The 22192-nt window shown below is 38.4% G+C and overlaps 1 protein-coding gene across 1 annotated transcript; it reads right to left on the bottom strand.

Moving 5' to 3' along the window:
* Window positions 1–365: 365 nt before the first annotated feature.
* LOC116306104 (ADAMTS-like protein 4) lies at window positions 366–20297 on the bottom strand. Its single transcript, XM_031716149.2, has 16 exons — window positions 20189–20297; window positions 19764–19830; window positions 13681–13793; window positions 12981–13080; window positions 7274–7397; window positions 6892–7028; window positions 6293–6401; window positions 5831–5917; window positions 5344–5519; window positions 4802–5039; window positions 4316–4445; window positions 3893–4115; window positions 3398–3580; window positions 2596–2763; window positions 2085–2264; window positions 366–1805 (listed from the first exon to the last, which is right to left on the bottom strand). Exons 2-16 carry the CDS (start codon window positions 19824–19826, stop codon window positions 1533–1535), a joined length of 2304 nt encoding a protein of 767 aa, XP_031572009.2. The 5' UTR covers window positions 19827–19830; window positions 20189–20297; the 3' UTR covers window positions 366–1532.
* Between the last annotated feature and the right edge of the window lie 1895 nt (window positions 20298–22192).

Raw genomic sequence — 22192 nt, 5'->3', positions numbered from 1 at the left:
AGATTGAACCCTGAAACTACCTCTGGGCTGAACAAAGGAGACTGCTAAATCCGATATTGAATTAGATTGAAAACTGGAGAACCCAGAGAAAACTCTTTGAATCAAAGGAGAGACCTAACAAACTCTACTCATGTTATGCCAAGTTTAGGAATCATGCATATTACATTGACCCTTACCTAGCCTACATTCGGCCAGTTTAATTTCCTCAAAATTTTTGAGGAAATTAAACCAGCTGAATGCAGGCTACCCTTACCTTGAATGTTCTTGTTTCCTATTTCTCCTGGGTGAGTCTGCATGCAAGTACTTGAATCAGCAAACTAATGAAGTATTGGTAAGGATATATGCAAACAATGAACCAAGAAGGATTTGCATTCTTTTTTTTTACTTCATTGAAAGATTTTTGAACATTTATAATCTTAAAAAATAAAATATTTATAACAAAATAAAGAGTTTTGTAAACATTTTGCAGACTAAACTATAATAATATCTAATCAATCATTTTCAAGTCATTAACCCAATTTCAGGTTTAGGCATCTAGGAGAAAAAGTATTATGCCTCTTACAAAGTTCAGGATAGGCTTGTGTTGTTGCGGAAGTAAATTTGAACTGTTTGACATAGCCGAGTACAGTGAAAATATCAATTTGCATAGCCTTGCTGAACCTCTTACAATAGTCCCTTTCACAGTTCCCTGCGCCATCTTGAAAGGTAGCCGGGCTATGGTGGCTCGCAATGATAGCAACCTTTTTTAACACCTTTGACAATTATTCATATGTCTCTATCATTGCAAGCTCATCGTTCGTCTCGCTTCGATGCAAAGGCACAGTTACCTTTCGAGATGGTGCAGGGAACTGTGAAAGGGATGCGGCTTTGAAACTTTTAACTATCACGTTTCCAGAGAACGTTTTTGATTAGTAAGCTTGGATGATTGCAAAGCTGATGCACTCAGTTTGCTCAACTTCACAATTCATTAACCTACTGCCAAATTTCCTTGCTAGTCGTTTTCTCTGCTAAGAATCGCCAACGAGGGAGACTCTGCTAGCAGGGAAATGCCCCATTAAACTTGTCATCAAAGAAAACGTGCGGAAGGGATTGTGCAACCTTGCGCAAACCTCGCATATTGTGCGCTTTATCTTTTAGTGTTACTTTGATAAAAATACTATTATAATAATACTTTTCGTATTATGGTACCTAGCGCACGAACTTTAAAATAATATAGACTTTCAGATATTTAGTCATGGATGATGTTATTTAGATAATGGGAAGGTATTTAAGGTAGAACGACGATATACCTCCAGATCAAGCATGCTCTGCAGCGTTGAGTTCCATCGTCCAATAGAATATTTACTGTCCTACGTTCCATGTGGTATTTCTCTTAGTATTATATATATTTACAAGAATTCTTTATGTCCTTCTCAGCCAAACTCGATAAAAAAGCTAAAGCATCCCAGATGCTTCGTTTCCGATAACCACGTTTTTTCTCTTGATATTTTTGTCCTACTGATTTAACTATTCTTCTCTAGCGTCCTCTCTTCTCATGTATTTGAACAGCTCTCACAACACATATTTGCGTAGTGTTTGTATATACAAAAACGTGCACGGATCACGATTGCGCAGATAGATGGTGATTTATCCTTGCAGTTAGGTTTCTTGTGCCTTCTGGTTTTCTTTCCTGGACACGATGAGGTATTACATCTTTCCAGGTAGGCTGGTCGTGAGTTGTTTTCGCATCCACCGACCTTTTGACCTTTGTGGTTCATACAGATGACCTCTCTTGTTTGGCTACCTCCTCCACACGTACGTGAACACTGGAATTCAAATTTTAAATTTATTAAAATACGGCTTTTGAAGCTTCAAGTTTAATTTTTGTTCGCCTGAAGAAGATTGAATATGTGTTCCAAGGCACTTCATTATCTTCTTTCTTTGACAATGCTGGGTTATTGAAAAAAAAAATCATATTGACCAACAACCTTTGCGCTCAAGTTAAAAAGTTGCTTGATCTCTGATAAAATGGCAAGGAATCATAATAAATAGATAAAGATGGGTACGCGGAATGAAAGACTAATGTACAGTGTTCTAGTGCTCACCTCTTTCCACCCGGAAGTAAACCACTGTGGTGGGCAATTTTCATTTCCGCAAGGTCTTTTGGTCTTTGGCTTCTTGGATCGAGGACAGGCATCGATCGGATACTCCTGGAACATACCACCTACCTTACCAGCACAAAACACTGTTCGTGTCTGGACGCCATTTCCGCACTCCACAGAACACTAACAAAGACAGACAAAAAATATGTGAATGACACTGGATCGAAAGACTTATTTTTAGGCCTAGATTTGCAAACGTTTTGTGGCATGTTGACGCAATTAACCGCTTCCAACTCTGGGCGCTCCTGCGACAGTAAAAGCGCGCAGCTTGACGGAGTCAATCAATTACTCGCAAGGATCAAGAGATCTCCCTTCTGCCAGCGTTAGGATTTCTTAATTGAAAAAAACCTGAAGTTACTTATTTTCCGTTTCCGCTTGCGCGATATTAATAAAAACGAGGAGGTAATGAAAGAGAGGGGAAGAGAGAGAAAGTGTCTCAAACAAGATACCTTACCTTGGACCAGTTTGACGTTACCCATGTCGCTTGGCACTGAGGTCGATTACATGGTCTTGTCTCGCTTGGTTTTCCACCTTTGCAGTGTTTTGAAGGAATTGCCTCACCGCCACCCCGTCCACAGAATACTAACCGATGTTGTTGCCCTTGACCACATGCAACAGAACACTGGAAAAGGACAGAAGAATGACGAAGACTAAATATCTATCCTCATCAAAAATATGTCTGATTCTATAAAGAGGGATTTATTTTTCTATTTTAATTGCGGCGGACGATAGTCATCCTGTACTGTAGGTGAGAGGTCTAAGTCAAGAGGGTAACCTGTTACTTTAGGTGGGTCTCGTCTAAAGGAGGAAAGGGCATCGCCTTAGGAAGGAGTGGTATTACTAATGGAGGGAAAGGCATTACTACTGGGAGGAATGGTATCTTTACTGGAGGTAGGGGCATTAATATTAGAGGAAGGTCATTATAGAGAGAGGGATGGGTGGAAGAAAGAGGAAAGCCGGGACTGGTAACATTATGAAGCATCTCACAGTTATTTCTAATTGATAACATAATTGACCTCCTCGGCTTGGGTGTAATGTTGTCCCATTTCAGACCACGTGTCATTCGCTTGAGAATTAGATTCTTTATTTGAGTTGTATCGATATTCATGTGTCTTCTCATGTGCAACCAAGCGCAATCGTTAAACAAAGAAAGGATACTCTAGGGAATGACACGTGGTCTGAAATGGGACGACTTTACGCCCGAGCCGAGGAGGTCTATTGCTTTGTGACCTATTGAAACTGGCTAGATTCCTTACCTCAGACCAAGTTGATGAGGTGAACCAGAATGTTTTACACGACCCCTGAGAGCATCTGCGCGCTGCTGCAGGCTTCGGTGCTTGAGATTCCGCACACACTCTTGAATTTATCGTCTCATTTGTTCTAATACTAACACAATTAATCCCTCTCGTCTGAACTCCACTTCCGCAGGTCACTGAACACTAAATATGAAACATTTTAACAATCATAATATTCAGATTTGTGAACCACAACAAAATTAATTTCATTTGCGTCTCCAGGTCAACTATGGGATTTCTGTGGGATACGTGTAGAGGAAGGCTTAAGCGAGGTTGGGATGAAGCCCGAAAATTTCATGGAGATTTGCGCAAAAACTAACTGGAAAACTAAATACTGTACAACTATTTTATTTTTGTTGGTCGGGGAAACGAGAGGCAGGGACTGCAGGTCTCGACTTGAAAACCCACAACTATCCCAAATGAGTAAAAACTTCATAAGATGTCACTCTTACTGACCTTGCCCCACTCCCCTGGGTTCCACCGGCTGGGCGGAGGACAAGGCGCTTCATTGCAGGGCCTGGTAACTTGTGGTCTTGACCACTGTGGACAGCTTCTGATGGGTAACATTTTGTCTTTCTGGACACCGTCTTCGTCGACGATTTGTTTACAACGAAGATTCCTTATTTCGACTCCTTCTCCGCATGTTTTGGAACATTTTATCCATTTGCCTGGCACCCACCTGTGCGCAAGAAACAAGAAGGTTCGAGATCAGTAAACTGAATATAACTACAAAATATTTTCTTCATAGCGCATGTCATGGAAACGTTTTCATTGAAGTCTATCCGAACCTTATTTTGTTGCGACAGTAAATTGTGCAATACCGCGCGTGCTATCGAGAAGCACTGTAAGAGTATATAATTGCGCGTTATATAATCCTACCTTGGCGGACAGGGCTGCAGGTTACAGACTTTCTGTCGAGGTACTGGTCTTGAAGCACGATTGCAAAACGATTCCTGTATCCTTGAATTGGAAGCCGTTCGCACACAGTGAAAAATGGCTGACTGTAGGCCTGTAGAGAAGAAACAAAATAGAATCACGCTGAGTTAGCTTTCAATGATGGATTGTATAAAGCAAAGGACAATGTAGATGAGGGTCTGTGAGATACCCATTACAAGTTAAAAGATATCTTGTTTAGCTTGGTAGCTCTTCAGCTGGTGTAGCCCGGAAAAAGGAAAACAAAAACCTACATTTACAAGCCTAACAGCGAAAAGTTATCTTTTTGCGCAGCTCAGCTAAATAGCGCGTAACTATGAATTCCATTCGCGCGCCTAAGCTTCAGTTGACCAAGTCCACAGCACATACATATATCACATATAACAATCAGCCTTACGTGAAAGAACACAAGTATAAAGCGCCGTTACTCACCACCAGCACAAGATTTTGTGCACTGAGTAAACCCCGCTAATTTCCATTCATATTGAACCTGCGGACGACGCTGTGGCAGTGTCGTAATCCCTCCACGTGACTCTCTAGCGGCGCCTTGAAGTCTTCGTCTGTACGCATTAGGTTCTGCGGGTTGGGGGAGCCGTGAACGATCTCTGGGGAACCCCCCAGGAAGGTAGTAGGAATACATAATATTTGGTTCGTCTCCTTGGTAAATTATCTGCGAGTAAAAGTAAGATTTTGATATATTTATGCACAGGTGGGGAGAAGTAGAGGAAGGGGTGGTTTGAATGGTAGTCGGGGAGATTTTAGACAGGGAAGTTGTAGACAACTTAAAGGGGTTTATAGAAATGTAAAGGTCTCGAAAGGAAATGCAATGAATGCTATTGTTTGCTTCAAAAGGGAGGTTATCTGGGGGGACTGAAGTTCCAGAAAATATCGACCTATAGAAAATCCCCCCGTCATTCCCAACCCCCCTAAAACACAGGTCTTTGTCAGACGTTCATGCGATGAATATTTCTTACCATGAGATCCAGAGCTTCTCTTGTCGGTCCATCAGAGACAATAGCTTCATTAAACTTCTGGTTTCGCTTGGGTCGCTTGTAATAAAAATTAGCTCCGGCTATCTTGTAGCCTCTTGGTAGATCTATCACCCATTCACCATTGAGGAAGTACTTATTGGAATTATGAGCTTTAAGTGCTGAGATAATCAAACAGAAAATACTTTTTGAGCCATCCCGTCAGTCACTCTCGACCAAGGAGACCTGTTATTCATACTGCGCATGACCGGTGGTTAAGACCCCAGGACCGGGTCGTTCAAAGCCCGATTAGTGCTAATCCTGGGTTAACTCTTAATAAGACCTATAAAGGTAATCCTGGATTAGCGCTAATCCAGCTTTGACCAACCCGGCCCAGATGATTTACCAAAACCAGTAACCAAACGTCACAATTTTTCCCCATTCACGCATACTTTTTCTACCATAAAAATCATATTTATGAAGCCATTCTTACCTAAATAGTTTTTGCTTTGTTGTATTTCTGTAATATTTATATTAGTCGAGCCTTTAGGGATGGTTATGACTGCATTGTATCCAAGCACTTGGCGAAAAAAGTAAATAGATATTAGATACACCACAGCGCAATCATTTTGTCTGGTTAGCAAAGCAATTTTACACAGATTCTGTCAGCGTGGGAGAACACTGCACTGTGCATCAGGTCGCGCAACAAAAGTAATAACATTGGCTCGCAATAAAAATGTTGTAGAAAGCTCAAATGCTTTAAAAGTTGGAAATCAGATTAATTTGGTTTGGGCTTCCAAAGATTATTCGTTATAATATAATGCAACGACTTGAGCGGTAATTTATTCACTATGCGGTAATTATAGTATTCACGAAAAAAACCTTTTGGAAATAGCTGTAAATGAGAAGTTCGGTCAAAATGAAATATCGCGCAGACAGTTATAACAACTTTTACCTAATTTTGCAGAAGATTGTTTGGAAGTAAATAAACCAAATATCTTCTGTTTGGGTCTCTCAAACGACGCTGTAAAGCAAATTCCATTCTCACAACCAGTCGGTGCCTCCTGGAGAAAGAAGAAAGCATGGAGTTAATGCTTTTAAAATTAATGCAAGCCCAGCAATACACTTTAGGCTGCAAAACCACCAACGTTTTTGAGAGGTGGAGAGAATGGATCTTAAGCAGCAAAATCTAAACAGCTAAATTCAAATCTAATAGACCCTTGCATGTGACGTCAAATTAGCTCGATCTGGGGGACAAAACAAAAGATTTCCAATCTCCTGAGAGTTGGAACCTATTGTTTTGTCCCCCAGATTGAGCTGCATTTCAAAGTGCTGCAAGGGGTCTACATGTAATCAAGCCAAGCCCTGACTCAGATCCAGTTGTTTAAAGGTTATAAAGGAAATTTGAAGATGTTGCGTGCGCTGTAGATAGAAGGCCGCGGAATTTGAACGGATAGGCTGTTGGAAATTAGGGGCGGGTATTGGGTTTATATTCAAATCCTTTCATTCGTACCTTAAATATATCATAGAAAATCTACTTTAGATATATCTTACTTGGCACTTTCCATCGATGCAAAGTTTAACGGGGTCTGACAGACAAGGTGTACCGTCTTCTACTTTTGGAAGCAATCTTAAGAAGAACTTGTGGCCTTTAGCCAGACAGTTCAGCTCACATTCCTTGCTATCTGACGCTGAAGACATTATAACAGAATACTGTTTCACATTTTTGACTTCTCTATTTTTCCTTTCAGTTAATAAGCATAAACTCAGTTTTCCCTTTTTTTGTTTCTTCCTTTCTTCCCTTTCTCTTCGGCTTTCTATGCGTTATTCTTTTTTCTTTCTTTCTATTTCTTTCACTAGTCTCTTTCTTTCCTATTCCTTTTTGCGTCCTCGTTTCCCTTCTCATCTTGCTTCCTTTTTCGTCTTCATTACATACCTCGTAAATAAGGAACCCAGTTGAAGAAATAACCATTAAAGGAAGTGCCGTTAAACTTGGCGCATTGACGAGCTCGCGATGTGACTGCATCATTACGTGTTAATTTACGGTTCACCGGACAATCCTGGAAAATACAAAACAGTATGTTTGACCATCAAGGTTAACAACTGATTCAAGATTGTAAAACATTTACTGCGGCTTTTGAGTGGGAAACGTACGGTTTGGACTTGAGGCACGTAAAAGTTATTTGTATAAATAACACTAAAATGGCTTCCCGTTGTTTTCGAGTAAATCATCCAATCACAATACTAACGTACGGCTACGAATATAGAGGCTTTGCACCATCACGTGATGGCAGCCACGACAGGAGGCACAACAACAGAGTCGTTCTTCCCTGGGAAACTGAATTCTTTCTCATGTAAATCAGATTAGACCAGATTCAATTGATCCTACCTCCTGTCATGGCTGCTATCACGTGATGGTGCAAAGCCTCTATAGGCGCATTTTTCCAATTAGAACACGAAATCCTTTGGGTGAAAGAGGGTATTTGAAAGCCACTTTTGGAGTAATGAAAGCCATTAGTTTGGACTCATGCATAGTAGTTTCCCAGACGGTATTTTTTCAAGAAGTTAGGGAAAATTCTAGCAGTTTTCTAGACACTTCGACAAATGTGCTTGGCAGTATTATCCACAATGTCGATTAAAATATGGTCCAGGGGCGTAAAGCAGGTTATCTGATATAATACTTTATATAATTAACGTGTTAATTATTCTGCTATCTGAATATAAAGACCATGATGAGTAACTGAAAGAAGCCCATAGGGTATGGTCAGGATAAGGTGGGGTATACGGCGCATGTGGTAAGCGTGGGATACACTCATTAAAGCTCAGGGTACACTTTAACTGGATATAAACACCATGACGAGTAAAGAAGCCCACAAGGCATGGTCAGGAATAGGTCGGGGTATATGTGGTAACGTGTGATAGATAGATTAGCAAATATATTCAGTGTCCAATAAACTCATTAAAAACACAGGGTGCCCATTCACTGAATATGAAGGACATGGGGAGTAAGATGCTTGTATACGAGGGCCTCAGCCCACGCAGCGGCGCCATGGCGGATTGTGGCGAGAAGAAGGCCAAGGGGAAGGGGACTCATTCAGTTAGCTCTTCAGTCTGTCTGTCCGTTTGTCTGTCTGTCCGTTCGCACTTTTGTCCGTAGTTACGTCATCGCGGCCATGTTGGTGCCATTTAACAAAATATTTCTCATTAGCATCCATTGTTAACGGCACCACAATGGCAGCCATGTTTTTGTCTGACTCTTGAATGCTTGCAACCTATCAATAGCTTCAATGTGAATTTAGAAACTCTAGACAAGTCAAACCATTCGTGTAGCATCGCACTCGAGCACGAGACTGGAATTCCAAATATTCCAGAATTCCAAATAATTGAAGCAGGCGGTTTACGAAAACAAAAGACCCCAAGTGCCGTTACTAAGGAACATCGGTCCAAATTACACGATTTACGTCTGCTCATCAATGGACTTTTATTGGAGGTCACCATCAGTCTTTATCAGACTGACCTTTCCAATCGAAAGTGAAGTGAAATGAAAAATAGCTCGCATGCCAGAATATCAGTATTCCAACAAAGTATTCCCTTCAGCTGGCTAACTTAGAACTGACTAATGAATGCTGATCTTTTAGTCATTTTTGGTGATATCTATATTAAGTTTTCGTTTAAATGTTAGGTCAAGAATAAAACTAGTACCGCTTACTGCACGAACTAAGTCTCTTCTCTTCTTATGTATTTAATGAATTAAATCAGATAAAACGGTGGTAGAATTACATGAGCACCGTGAGGTAGGTAGGGAATGTTATGCGAATCGTGAAACTAAAATGAAAAATATATATATCGAGATTCGTTAAGAAATTAAACATTAACAAGATTGATTTAGATATCAAATGCTTATGTAAACAGTGTTTATGCTTGACAGTATGCTTAATTCCGTATCGAAAACAAAAAATAACAAAGTATCTAAGATAATGCAAATTATATTCTTTCACTGATTTTCTTAGAAGTTTCCGGATTTTCTAGTAAATCATGACTATTCAAACTCAAAAAGTTATAGGCCCTTCCCTAAAAATTCCATCTTTAAAAAATTCTTCAGTGAAGGCAATATGCATGCTTGCGAGCAATCCGTATCAGAAACCAACCCTGCGTTGCACGACCATAGTTAATTAACTATGCTCCACTAATGTTGAAAATGATTCAAAAACTTTCAAAACAAAACTAGTCCGAATCAATACTCTATAAGATCAAGAAATGGTTATCACTAACGCATATAAACTATCTCTTTACAGTGAAAATAAATTTTAGATTACAAGATCTTCTATGACAAACATCAACGCATGGATACACCCAACACTCTCCATGAATACGCATTGCAAAAAAAGAAAGATAAAAAACAAACAAGCTTTAGACTGATTTCAAACTGACCTTCGCTCTTAATGGTACTACTGCTTTTTAATCAAATATTCGAGTCATCCAGTTGGTTAGATGTCGAATCTATACTTACCGTAGAGCCAGGGCATTTGAGTGCTGGTGAGGTAGGCTTTAATGTAGGTTGATACACCGTAGGAGACAAGAGTCGTTCATCTTCGTGGTCTATTCGCGACAAGAATGCGTAGTCACTGAGTTTCTGCAGTTCTGTCAAGTAGGTGTCTTGCATAGCGGAGTTAAGTTTGCCTTTGTTCAGTTCATTTTCCATTAATTTTTTCATTCCTCTACGAAGCGCAAGAGTCTCTTGAACACTGAAGGAATCCGATGGGACAATCAGTGACGATATAACATAGAAAACGCTTGAAATGATCGTGATGAACCCAGCCATGTTGTTTAACTGCTGCTGGAGTGTCGCCAGTCAGCGCAGAAAAGCCAACCGTCTGAAACTACCGTAACGTGACCTTGGACAACCACCCGTTACGAAGTAGCAAAATACCCTGTCATATATATCCTTTAAGAAATATACTTTGCACTCAATATTCTAGTGTCCTTGCACTATAACAAGCTTTGTTGAAGTGTCAGGAGGTTGCTGAAGGCGATTTCTTACCAAAACAAGACAAAGGAAATATACGGTTAATCCGAGAAAAAATTTAAATGAGAATAGATTCTCAGCCCACTTTTGACACTGCTAATCCAAGTCACAATGTTCACTTGGCACAGGAACTCTGTCTGTGATAAGGGTTACGTTAACGATTTAAGCGATATCACTTCGCCTCTTTCAACATAGAACAAATTTCTTGCACTAAATTTCCTCAGTGGAGGTCTGTCTTGATGTAAGTAAAACCTGTTTGAAGTCACCCCATCACCTTAAAGCAACTAAGTTTAATCCTGCAAGGATTCGAAGAAAACTCTGGAAAAGTCGAAGAGAATTCCTCCCGTGAGACGACACTGTTTTCAGAGTGAACACTAGAAAAAAGAATTGCTTGTCAGGTGAAGTGTAAAGTAGAATGCAGCTAAGGTCTTCAAGTACAATTTTGAAGAAGATCTTTAAGTAGTGCCTAAAGTTCTTAAGTACAATCTTGAAAATAATTCCAATGTGCCACGAAAATGGGTGGAAGGGAAAGTTCAAAGGGAGTTTGGCAAATATTTGAGATTAGTTGTTTGATCTTTGATAAAGATCTTGTTAGTTTGAAGAAATTTCGAGTATGATGGACCTACTTGAATTTTTTCTGCGTGTCCGCAATTTGGTATCAATTTACCCATTAAGATTGTTATCTGAATCAATAAATTGATGTTTTTTCATTCAAAAAAGCTGTTTTTCAGAGATGCACCTCAAAGGGGCACTAAAGTATTTCACTCGATCATGGAGATTTCTCACATATTAAAGAAATATTTACAATCAAAGGAACAAAATAAAAGAGACAAACGAAAAAAACCCCCCAAAAACATATCTTCAGCTTCTTCTACCATTCACAATTTGGCTTTATAGTGTAAGCCATTGTATTTGAGTATGTATTCCACCCTAACTGATGTAGACTTTGTCCACGTTAAAAAAATAATGGGGGTGCTTCTATAGCGCATTTCACATGGTCTCAATGCGCTTTACATTTATGACCAGTGGAGGACTTTATGGGCTGCATATTAAGGCGCTATTAGCAGCCGTGCAGCTTACAATCACGTTCCATAGATATAAGATAAAAGAAGAAGAGTGCGCCCTTCACCAGCACTTGTCGTGGATTTGAAAAGCATTTTTGATAATTGAGGTCATCAGTGGAACTAATTTTCAGCAGACAAAAGATGAATTGGACTAAACTATGACTAGAGTAATAGATCTCATGTTTGACGGTCATGTGTTATGAAAACGGTCCAGTGGAACCGACATGTTTCAGCATTTAGAATCACGAGAGCTCTTACGCCTACTAATGCGGATTGATAATTGAATGGCAACGCCTTCCATGTAGCAACATTTTGTCCACTAAAAGGAAAACCGCAGCTGATAGATGAGGTTAGCAATGAAGGATAGGAAGGAATGTAGCCATGACGGTAACCATAGAAACTTGATGGGCGTAACAACCGATTTTCTTAGGATGTGAGAAAATGGGGGAAACAATGGATGGATAGGATAAGTTGATATCTAGATATTTATCCCATCCAGTTTTTTTCAATCATGACTTAAAGAGTTAGTCGTAAAAAAATGAAATCTTTACCATAAATTTATCCTTCGTTTTGAATACTTTTATCTCAAAATGGCAGACCTTTGTCATTTGCCTTTGTGAGGGGCTGGGAACAATGTAAGATTTGTAAAAATGAAACAAAAGCCATAACATTACGCAACTGATTTGAAGGAAAAGTACGACTGAATTTACTATAATCTTGTACACACATTAATGTGTTTAACTATACAACGTCATTTAATCTCAAGCTTCTAAAGAGAAAAAATTCGCGAGGGCCAACTTAGTTAACATCTGAATTATTTATGTGTATATGAAAGATCATTGATGACAAGCATACCAGACGAAGAGGTTTAAAAACAAGACACGCTGATTGATTGAACAATCGAAGCACTTGATATGAAGAGGTTCCTATCGCCGCCTTATTAAATCTTTGTGTTAATTAATCTTAACATTCAGTCGTGGATAAACTATCGTTGTAGATAGTATTCTGATTCATTACCCTCATCGTGTCTTGATGCTTTAGTAAATCATCATTATTATTATGACCAGCATCATCATCATCATCATTATCTTCGTCACCATCATCATCACCATCATCATTGTCACCATAAACTCCATCACCATTATCATAAACACCATAATCACCATCACCACTACCACCACCTTCCTCCTCATTATCTTGACCTCATCAATGTTATGGTTTTTCCATTTTCGTCATCAACACCACCATCGGTCATTCATGAAAATCTTCCGTGATCGTGATCAGCCTTCGTGGCTCATGATTATCAACGTCATACCACGTTGGTCATAGTCATTCGTTTCGTCTTTGGTTTTATTAAGTGTCCTATGTTATTCAGACGTGAGCTTCCTGACGTCGTCAAACTTCGTAAATATGTAAACTATCTTCATAGAATATTCCAGTATAGTCAAGCCCATTTTTCGGACACCTGATTAAATGCAGTTTTCATAAGCATGCGAACTCTGTGTCTGTGGCCTGTTGTAACGATCTTGAAACATGAAACACGTATCACTAACCTGTAAATTACAAGTGCTATACTCTACATCCGGGCCTCTACAGCTGCCTTGGTTTTGCTGGCGGTAGATTTTCAATATGAATTGTGGATAATTACGATGGCTAAAAACAACAGAAAACATAGTTTTTCTTTGGATTCAACGATAACAACGAATAATGAATATAAACAGCAAGTAGCTATTCACATGAAATACAAAATATCTATCCCCACTCCTACTTTTACGGAAAACCTCCTGGCTGATCAATGTCAGGTTACGTGGCAGACTTACCAAATTTGATTGGATTTAACGTGCTATATAGCTATGTTTTACGTAGGGACGGAAAACCCGAGAGTCCGGAGAAAAACCGTCTTTCAAGAGAGAGATCTAACAAAATTTGCTCACGTGATGAAGATCCAGGAATCAAATTAGAGACCTCAGAGGTGAGAGGCGAGCCCACTACCGCTACGCCATCCTTGATTCCAAACGATAGGCACATCATATCTATTGTAGCGCACGTTGGGTGCAACGCAATCCTGTGCGCTCCTGGCGCACTATACTGCGCTTAAACAACCTAGCGCACTATATTTGCAACTAGGTGCATCATAAAGCTCAGGTTAGAGCACGCCTATTACGCAATATAAGAAATATATGGCCTTGGTCGCACCCAACAGCACAATACTTGTCGCGTAACTACCCTTAACGGTCGCGCAGGACTACCAACCTGATAGGGTCCTGACATGTTCTTCTCCTTGTAGTCGTTCCGCCGCCACATGATCTACTGCACGGTGTCCAGTCACTCCATTGAGTCCATTTACCTTTTCCAAATCCAGACCACTAGAATACAAAAACAATCAATCACATAAGAGAAAGAATATTGACCAATCAGAAAATTAGAAATTGTCTAACCTAGACCAAAAAGAATAAAAAAATGAAAAGAAAGAAATTGCCAAATTTTTAGCTTTTAACAGGGTATGAATAATCTTAATGTAAAGAAAAAACATTTCTAACATGCAAAATTTAGTTTATGTTTTTAAATTCGGAATTTTGAGAGTTTTTTTTATTTTGGAAAATCAGGAACCGAGCATGACTGGACTGGACTGGACGTCGGTTAAGTGGATCGTGGATCGAAAACTTGTTTTAATCCCTGAATTTGCGGGTATTATACTAAAATTTTTATTTTGATATCAATAAAAAGTAATTTTATGATAAAATTTTGCGTAAAAAAAAAAAAGATTTAATAAGTGACAAAACTGTAATCAATCAAAATGAGCAAAATATGATTTCGTCCAATCGAGACAGACTATTGCCGTGCCACTCCTAGAATAGCTAATAATCTTTAGAACCAGCGATATTAAACAGTCTATAAAGCAAATGGTCTTGCTAATTAATGAAAAATAACTTAATCAGATTACAAAATCGATCGAACCTGCCTGATTCAACTTGTTGCAAATATGGGTCGGCCGAAAACCTCTGGGACGTACGTCTGAAAACTAACCGATGAAGAGAGCGTGATAGCATAATACGTGGTTGTTTAAAAGAGGTTTGATTGTCAATCAGCGGAAACAGTTGCGATGGAAAGAAAGAATGATAAAATCACGTGATCTTGTTTTCTTTTTCTAGAGGATATTTTCAAAACCAACCCGATTGCCTATACAAATATTTATGTTATACTTTAATACTAATTAATTTAATTGATTTTTTAATTAAAACTGCACAAAGTAGAATCTATTTATATCAGATACAAACGAAGATAAAAAACTATTTCGAATAGTTTAAGTCTGGTGTGGATCAAAAAACCCAAACAAAACGGCGTTGTTTAAGGCTTCCATTGATTTTATCACCAAATACCAGGATCGTTATCTAACAATACACAATGCTATCAATATTGGAAGTTATGTTATAACATGGTCAACTTGTTATGCAATAAAGATAAGGTCGTTGCACGAGGCTGAAGTGACGAAGGTCGAATACTACACAAAATATGGACTATATGATAATGGACACGAGGTACATATAGGAATAGAATACTAGATTGTGATCGTGTCGTGTACTTTGATTTGTCACAGTCACAGTAATACTGATACCACCTGATATCATGATATCAAACAGCTTTACCGTAACCACGCTTATTTGCCATAAATCCTGCGGCACATGAGAAGCCACGATAAGGAATATTGTGTCGTGTCGTGCCGCGGGCGCGTCCTTTAACTTGATAATTTTCACCTATGGCTCTCTTTATTGTTATTTTCTTTTCAGTTTTCTTTTTCTATTCTCAAACTTAAAGTGTCCAGTTACCATTTTCTGTTTGCTATGGTAACAGTGACGCCATAGACCTTCTTCGAGTTCCAAATTACCGCTGTGTTCCTTGATTACATACTCATTCACTCAGGATTAGCATCATATTAGTGTCTAATTAAATATTCAAAAATAAAAACGGTAAAGTAACTAATGCACAACTTCAACAATACAAACACTTTGAAATTCCATGGACCTTCACTGTAACACATGAATATAAACACACGAAATCATGGCTAGCCCTGAGCGAAACTCTTGAGCCCTAATAACTACTTAGATTGAGACTGAGCCCGAGTGAACGCTGAAACAGTACTTGTTTTGATAGTTATTATTGGTTGCAGTGATCAGGAACGAATCCCTGTTGTGGATAAATAATAGTTTTGTAAATCACCGACATTGTCATCATTCTATATCCAAAGAAACAGTCAACACACTACGCAAGCGGTTCCTGCTGCTAACAATCTGATATACGAAGCTCTATTGTCTCAAAGAAAAGCTGGAATCCTGGAGAAATAATTGAGATGCTACGCTATTAAAAATATTTTGTTTTGTTTTGATCGAAGGATTCACGGTTCGTTGAGATAGATGCACGCACTGATTTAGAGATGATATGATCTACTTCGCGATACAGAAAATCCATTAAATCAAACGATTAACACGAGAAACAATATCATACTTGAAACGATTTTAACTGATAAAAAATTCAATAGAAAATCAATTTGGCTCAATGAGTAAAAGGAAAAGTTAAATTTAATGTTTATAATGTTATTGTAAAAATGACAGACACTTGGAGATCGGGATCACGATAGATTAACTAGGTCCATTTTTGTCCACGGATTGGGCTTTTCAAGTACAATAGATATAATTCAAGTGGGACAAGCGCTAATAAAACGATGTTATCAGCTTAGCTATATTTGAAGCATCGAAAGGATGTGCATTCATGTGTAAAGTGTTGTATTTTCTCGAAGTATTTCACATGTCGAGCTGAAAGATCATCCATAATTATATCAGTCTCTTTAGGGATGGACCATTAGATATTTGAGGGAGAGGGGGGAGGGAAGGGGGTTTGCGTAAATCTCCCGTCCCCTAAAAAATAGAAAATATCGCGCAACCTCTTCTTTCAGTAAAGAAATATCGAGCAAACACAAAAAGAGTGCGTGCAAGGGTTGTTACAAAAACAACAACAACAAAAACAAAAAACGTGCAACATAAATTCCTGCAACCCCCCTGAAATATCTAATGGTCCATCCCTAAGATAAACCATCAAAGGTGCCCTTCCGAGAACGGTAATAAAATAATGATAAAATAATGATAATTTAACAAATCCAAGGATGGTGTAATAATTAGAGTCATCAGTTTAGTCCTGGGATTATTAAGTGCGTTGAAGGGTATTAATTTGATCATAGAATAAGTATGCTTGATATCATGATATTATCAATGTCAATTGATACAAACTGTGGACTTTCCTAATATATTGTGAAATTTCCGGTAAATCGAGTCGACGAGAAGAACAAATTCCGTTTATTTCTTCCTTCCCTGGCAAATTTTCCTAAACCAAAACTTCCTTAAATACCTTTCCGTTTTCCGTTATTATGGGCTCAAAGGTCGACATAAACGGGCTGATATTTCCGATATTATATGATATTATATACATGATCAAAATCCTCTTTGAAAGAGAGACATATAATCTGTCTTAGCTCGTTAGGTAAGGTTAATCAGTGCTAACCTGGGAACGAGTGGGCAGTACGTCTAGGTCTAGACCGTACTGAAGAGAAACACACTCACTTATGCACATCTAGGACTGAGTGAAAAGAATAGACATGATCCAAATCCTCTTTGAAAGAGAGACATACAATCTGTCGTAGGAACGAGTGGGCAGTACGTCTAGGTCTAGACCGTACTGAAGAGAAACACACTCACTTATGCACATCTAAGACTGAGTGAAAAGAATATACATGATCCAAATCCTTTTTGAAAGAGAGACATATAATCTGTCGTAGGAACGAGTGGGCAGTACGTCTAGGTCTAGACCGTACTGAAGAGAAACACACTCACTTATGCACATGCATCTAGGACTGAGTGAAAAGATTTGATTAACAACGTTATTATGAATCAATCACGTTATTTTCGCTGTTAGCAAATGAACAACCAGTTTTGATCAAAATACTGAAATCTATTGGCCAAATGAAGCAAGAACGCAAACAGAGACATTCAAAAGCTAGAACGTTGTTTTCTCGTAAGAAAATTTCATTACGTCAGAAAGAGAAGTAGTTTTAACACGGACGCATTTCTGACAAGTAAACTCGTTCTATATTTAAATTGGCATTAAATTGGACTGCTTTACACTAAACGCTCCCTACTCCTTATCCAGTACAGGTTTTGCATTTTCAGCCGTACAGATCTCGATCAGTGACTTGTTTACTTGCAGAAGATCAAGGTCGATAACCTAGCACCCCCGGCGTTGTAGAACCCCCAGCGAGCTTACAAGTATGAAGCTCTATTTGGAGGCCCAATGAACAATGAAAGATAACTAGATTCTCTGCAAGAAACCGTTTTGTAAGTGCTGTTTGGCACAACATTACTTCTGCTTAGCAAAGTAAATGGTAGTAACATCGTACATCTATTAAATCGATACGACACTTTTTCCCACAGTTTCTCGTTCGACGCTAATTCCGACGAGCGGAGGAAAGAAAAAGCTGGAACATCTATCTGAATGAGACGTTTAGATTATTCTTGGCATTTTTGCGCCAATATATTTGTCAGGAATTTTTATTAGTTAATCTATATTTTTTAATTATTAGTACATATTGTTAGCTAAGTCTACGTGTCAGGTTCTTTGACTGGGGGCGCTGTCTCAAGCGTCTTTTCAAGATACCAGAGCTCTTTTGACACATGTTCGTGATATTTCACTCTTCACGCAATCATGAGCAATAAAAGTTCAATTAAAAACATCAGACATACAGAAATTTATATATACAAAGTTGTAAAGTGTTTCACAAATTATATTTACAGAGTGATAATATATAGGACTTTACACGAAGCCTACGTTATTTGCGGTAAAATTGATCAAAGATTTCGGACCGAAAAACTAATATATAAGGACATTTGAGATATTAATGAGGTCAAACTTAAAAAAAATTTATCAAAATGAAGCAAGTTTAAAGCAGGGAATGTTTTCTTTTAACTGGTGAACTTTTCTTCGTTGGGACTATACCACGTGACAAAAAATCCTTCTGAATTTTTGACGGTTTTTGTCAAAAGAAATAATGTTAAAAAAAGACGGAAATAACTAAGAATCCAAGAATATAAAACAAACAAGGACATTGGAAGTACAAAGTTCTGGCCAGATGCCCACTCATTCTATTCAAAGACCAGCTACAGCCATTCAAAGTGGTTTGTTCTTCTTCAAGTGGCGAAATGAAGCCTTAAATGTCGGTTATCGAGCGACAGAGCTTGATTATGACATTACGTCGCTCACCCCAGAAATTCTACGCAGGGCCAAATTGAAACAAGTCAGCTTTTGACAAATGATTTTTATTCAATATGTCAATCATGTTGACTTAGGAGTTTTATTAGGTTTTTGTGTAAATTGACCGATTTTGTTCTTCAATTTTTATGTGCTGCGGAGAGCAAACACGGCTGCGGACTGGAGGAAATTTCGATGTCGGTGCTGTGGTTAAACTAAGTCAAGATATTTTTATCCCACAACTAATGCTATACTTCACTGCGCGCGCCGTGTAAACGAATTCATTTAGCACACGAATCATAAAGAGCGACAAAAACAGCAATAAACCTCAAGTTATATAAATTAGTCTTAAATAAAGAACAATATCTTTGATCAACAAGAAACTGGACCAAAAACAATCGACTAGAATCCTTGTGTTCACTGAGATAACAACGATGCATTTTGTGTTCATTGGAGCTGTGGATTGTGATTCTGTAATTAATCTACACACATGATGTACTGTCTTACTTTGCTGGGGTCCCTGCTTCATCATCCTGTATACTTTCCTCATTAATCTTTGGGCAATCAATCGCCATTATAAGTGTCCGATAAAATCATACTCAATAATACGTGTAAGAATACTAAACAACAAATGACGAAATGTTCCTTTCAAGCGAAAACCTGCGCGGATTGAAAAGTTTTTGAACTTTTTAACGAGTGTAAGGAGAGAAATTTCAATGTCAAAAATTCACTTGTTGAACAAAGAAAGTATGAAAAATGAGGTATTGAAGGTTACACACTTCACGATTAGCACCCTTGGTAGTGTTCGCACCTTTCTTACAGGATTACAACACCTTGAAGCAACCATTACAAATGTCCTGCCGGAGACCAATTTTTCGTTGTTATGAAGAGCCATTTCATTGGATGTTGCTACGTTTTCTCATAATTAGGCTTGATATCTATTTTATATTACTCAGTCTTACATTCCATGTCATGTTTACTTGTATCCCAAATCTTTGTGTTGTATAAGATCAAACTATAATTATACTATAAACAGAACTCACCTGAAACGACGTGGCATAAAGAACGATCTCCAACAGCACCACACATCTTGCAAAATTCTTCATGTTACTGCGACAAATAAAAAATATTTTAAAGGTTAAAAGAGAATAGCGAGAAGTTTTTGATGATTTTGTTTTGAGCTTTAAGTCCGCCAACTATTGTTTTGTCCTAATACTATACACGTTCAAATTTCTACACTTACATCTGACGCTGACACGCTAAGAAGCTGCTCAATTCTACTTTAAAAACGAGTATTCAATCCATTGGTGTCTACTAAGGACTTCATTTTTTAGCCTAATTCCATCTAATGTAAAGGAACTTGAATGCTAGCAGCTGTAATACTACTAGATGCACACTAGCGCTTCAAGCCAAAACACAAAAGCACAAGTTCTGAACATCTAAAGACTCTTGCTTACATTGTAATTACCTAGGTATGCTTGCTAACGACACGCCGAACAATAGAAAATATGCCGGGGAAGCCCTCGGTGGCTCTTTGAACCAGAACGCTCCAAATACATATTCACGAACTGTCTTTGAGCGCAACTCAACCAAAACGATGAAAGGACTTGCATAACTTGTGACTTAGAGGGATTTTAGTCCCAGGCCTGCGCGATAACGTACCCGGGCGCGCAAACTTCAGAGGCAGCATAAACTGTTAAAATGGCGTAAAACAGAAAATACTCATTTTTTAAAGAGATTTTTTTACGTTAAGAAAATAAGGTCACAGGTTGTAGACAGTCGTTTATAACATTGTCAAACCAAGTCCAATTCTTATAATGATGACACAGTAAAGCACGCAGTTTTGGCCTCCCGCAAACCAGATTTGAGCTTAGCGAACAGACGGTCAGTTGTGGGAAAGAGGCTTTGCATGAAGAATGTCAAAATTAGGACGAATTAGCTGCAACTCCCACTCAACGTAGAGCCGCAATATTCACTAATAACCCTTTGAATGCTCATTAACTGCACTGGAATTCGACTGAATGAAAATGAATCAAAAATCTTTGACCTTATATTTCGAACAAATAAAATCCCGCGGTAATTTTTTAATTTATTCGACCATGATATTTCCTCTTTAAGTCGTTCACTCCGAGAACTAATAATAGCTTATCGAGGGAGATCACAATAATTAAATACTCTCCCATCAAATACAGTTACAAAGTATACAATTTTAGACAATTATGAGTGATAATTAAGATCTCGGCCAAGCAACTGCGATAGACAAGAGTTCACAGCTGAGAATAGAATATTTCTAGGGTTAGTGTCAGATAAAAGGTCACAAAATAAGTAGGCATATGTAGGCTTTGCTATAAAGAAAATCTCGATGGCACATGAGCTCTTAAATGAAGTACAACATAAAAACATTCGTAAAATATATGAAACAAAAATTGCGCAAATATATGTAGACCGTTATCACGATCTGGCAACATTACGCATCCTGTTGTCATCCATCCGCGGGAACCCAGGGGTAAACTTCTCGTCACTCGATTGTTTTTTTTCTGGGAGCGAGAAAGAAGTGACAGAATTTAACCCCTGGGTTCCCGAGTTCGCTTGTTATCCACAGCGCAAAGCTATAGCACTACATCGCAAACCTCGGGTTAAAAAAATAAAAATAAAAAATGGAAATATTCAGTTTGTCCTAGTACTCCGTACAGGCATATCTAAGTATATAGAAGCGGGAGAATATAAAGATCTTAGCATTAAAGTGGGATAGAACCTAAACTAATATCAGTCACTGGCCTCACTTGTTTTGCATCAATTCGCTAACTCTATTCAGCGCTGACATATACTTTGCCAACCTCTGGTGTTTTTGTCCTAAATGATGGAATTTAGAAGGAAATAGCGGTTGATTAAAGCATAAGGTTGCATTTTTCCACACATTTGTCGATACTTTTTCTATTCCTATGATCAAGGCTACTCAAGCAGATGTTGTGATAGGGCCGGAGTTCTCAGCAGACAATAATATCCTTAACAATTTAGCTGCATGCTTTCCATCTATTGTTACGTTGAATTTTGAACGACAAAATACAACAAATTCCTTTCACAATCAAACGTACCTAAATATCCTGTCTCGAAGCCTGCAGATTACTCCAGTTTACACAAAAACGAGTGAGTATTATCCATTAATTCGGGAAAGAATCTTCTGATAACTTTGTACAAGACAACTACACCTACTCCGCCGAGTCTCCACCCATACCAGAGAGAGACTGATCTTCTTCCCACCTTGCATTTTAATAGGAAACCAAGACAAAGCATGTCTGTTTTAACAACATCTGTGGTAACTCAAAACGAGTCGAGTAACTCAATAATCAAAATGAAAATAAGGAAACAGGTGGGGTTTTTTCTTAGCCCCAATGAATCCATTAACCAGACATGTAGTTACCGAGGTTATCGTATGTAGTATTAAAGAAATAATACTGGAAAAGATTGAGCG

This window comes from Actinia tenebrosa, unplaced genomic scaffold (genome assembly GCF_029948245.1).
Source record: "Actinia tenebrosa isolate PJP-AT-01 unplaced genomic scaffold, QUT_ActTen_1.0 PGA_scaffold0__85_contigs__length_37466705, whole genome shotgun sequence".
NCBI classification, from domain to species: domain Eukaryota; kingdom Metazoa; phylum Cnidaria; class Anthozoa; order Actiniaria; family Actiniidae; genus Actinia; species Actinia tenebrosa.
Note: the sequence above shows the minus strand (reverse complement) of the source record. Positions and strands in the feature narration are given on the sequence as shown.

Coding starts and splice junctions, on each gene's coding strand:
- LOC116306104 (XM_031716149.2), bottom strand. CDS start 19,826: ATGAAGAATTTTGCAAGATGTGTGGTGCTGTTGGAGATCGTTCTTTAT. Junction 6,402..6,891: donor GCATCGATGGAAAGTGCCAA/GTAAGATATATC, acceptor TTCTTTCTCCAG/GAGGCACCGACTGGTTGTGA. Junction 5,040..5,343: donor GAGAAGCTCTGGATCTCATG/GTAAGAAATATT, acceptor TTTTACTCGCAG/ATAATTTACCAAGGAGACGA.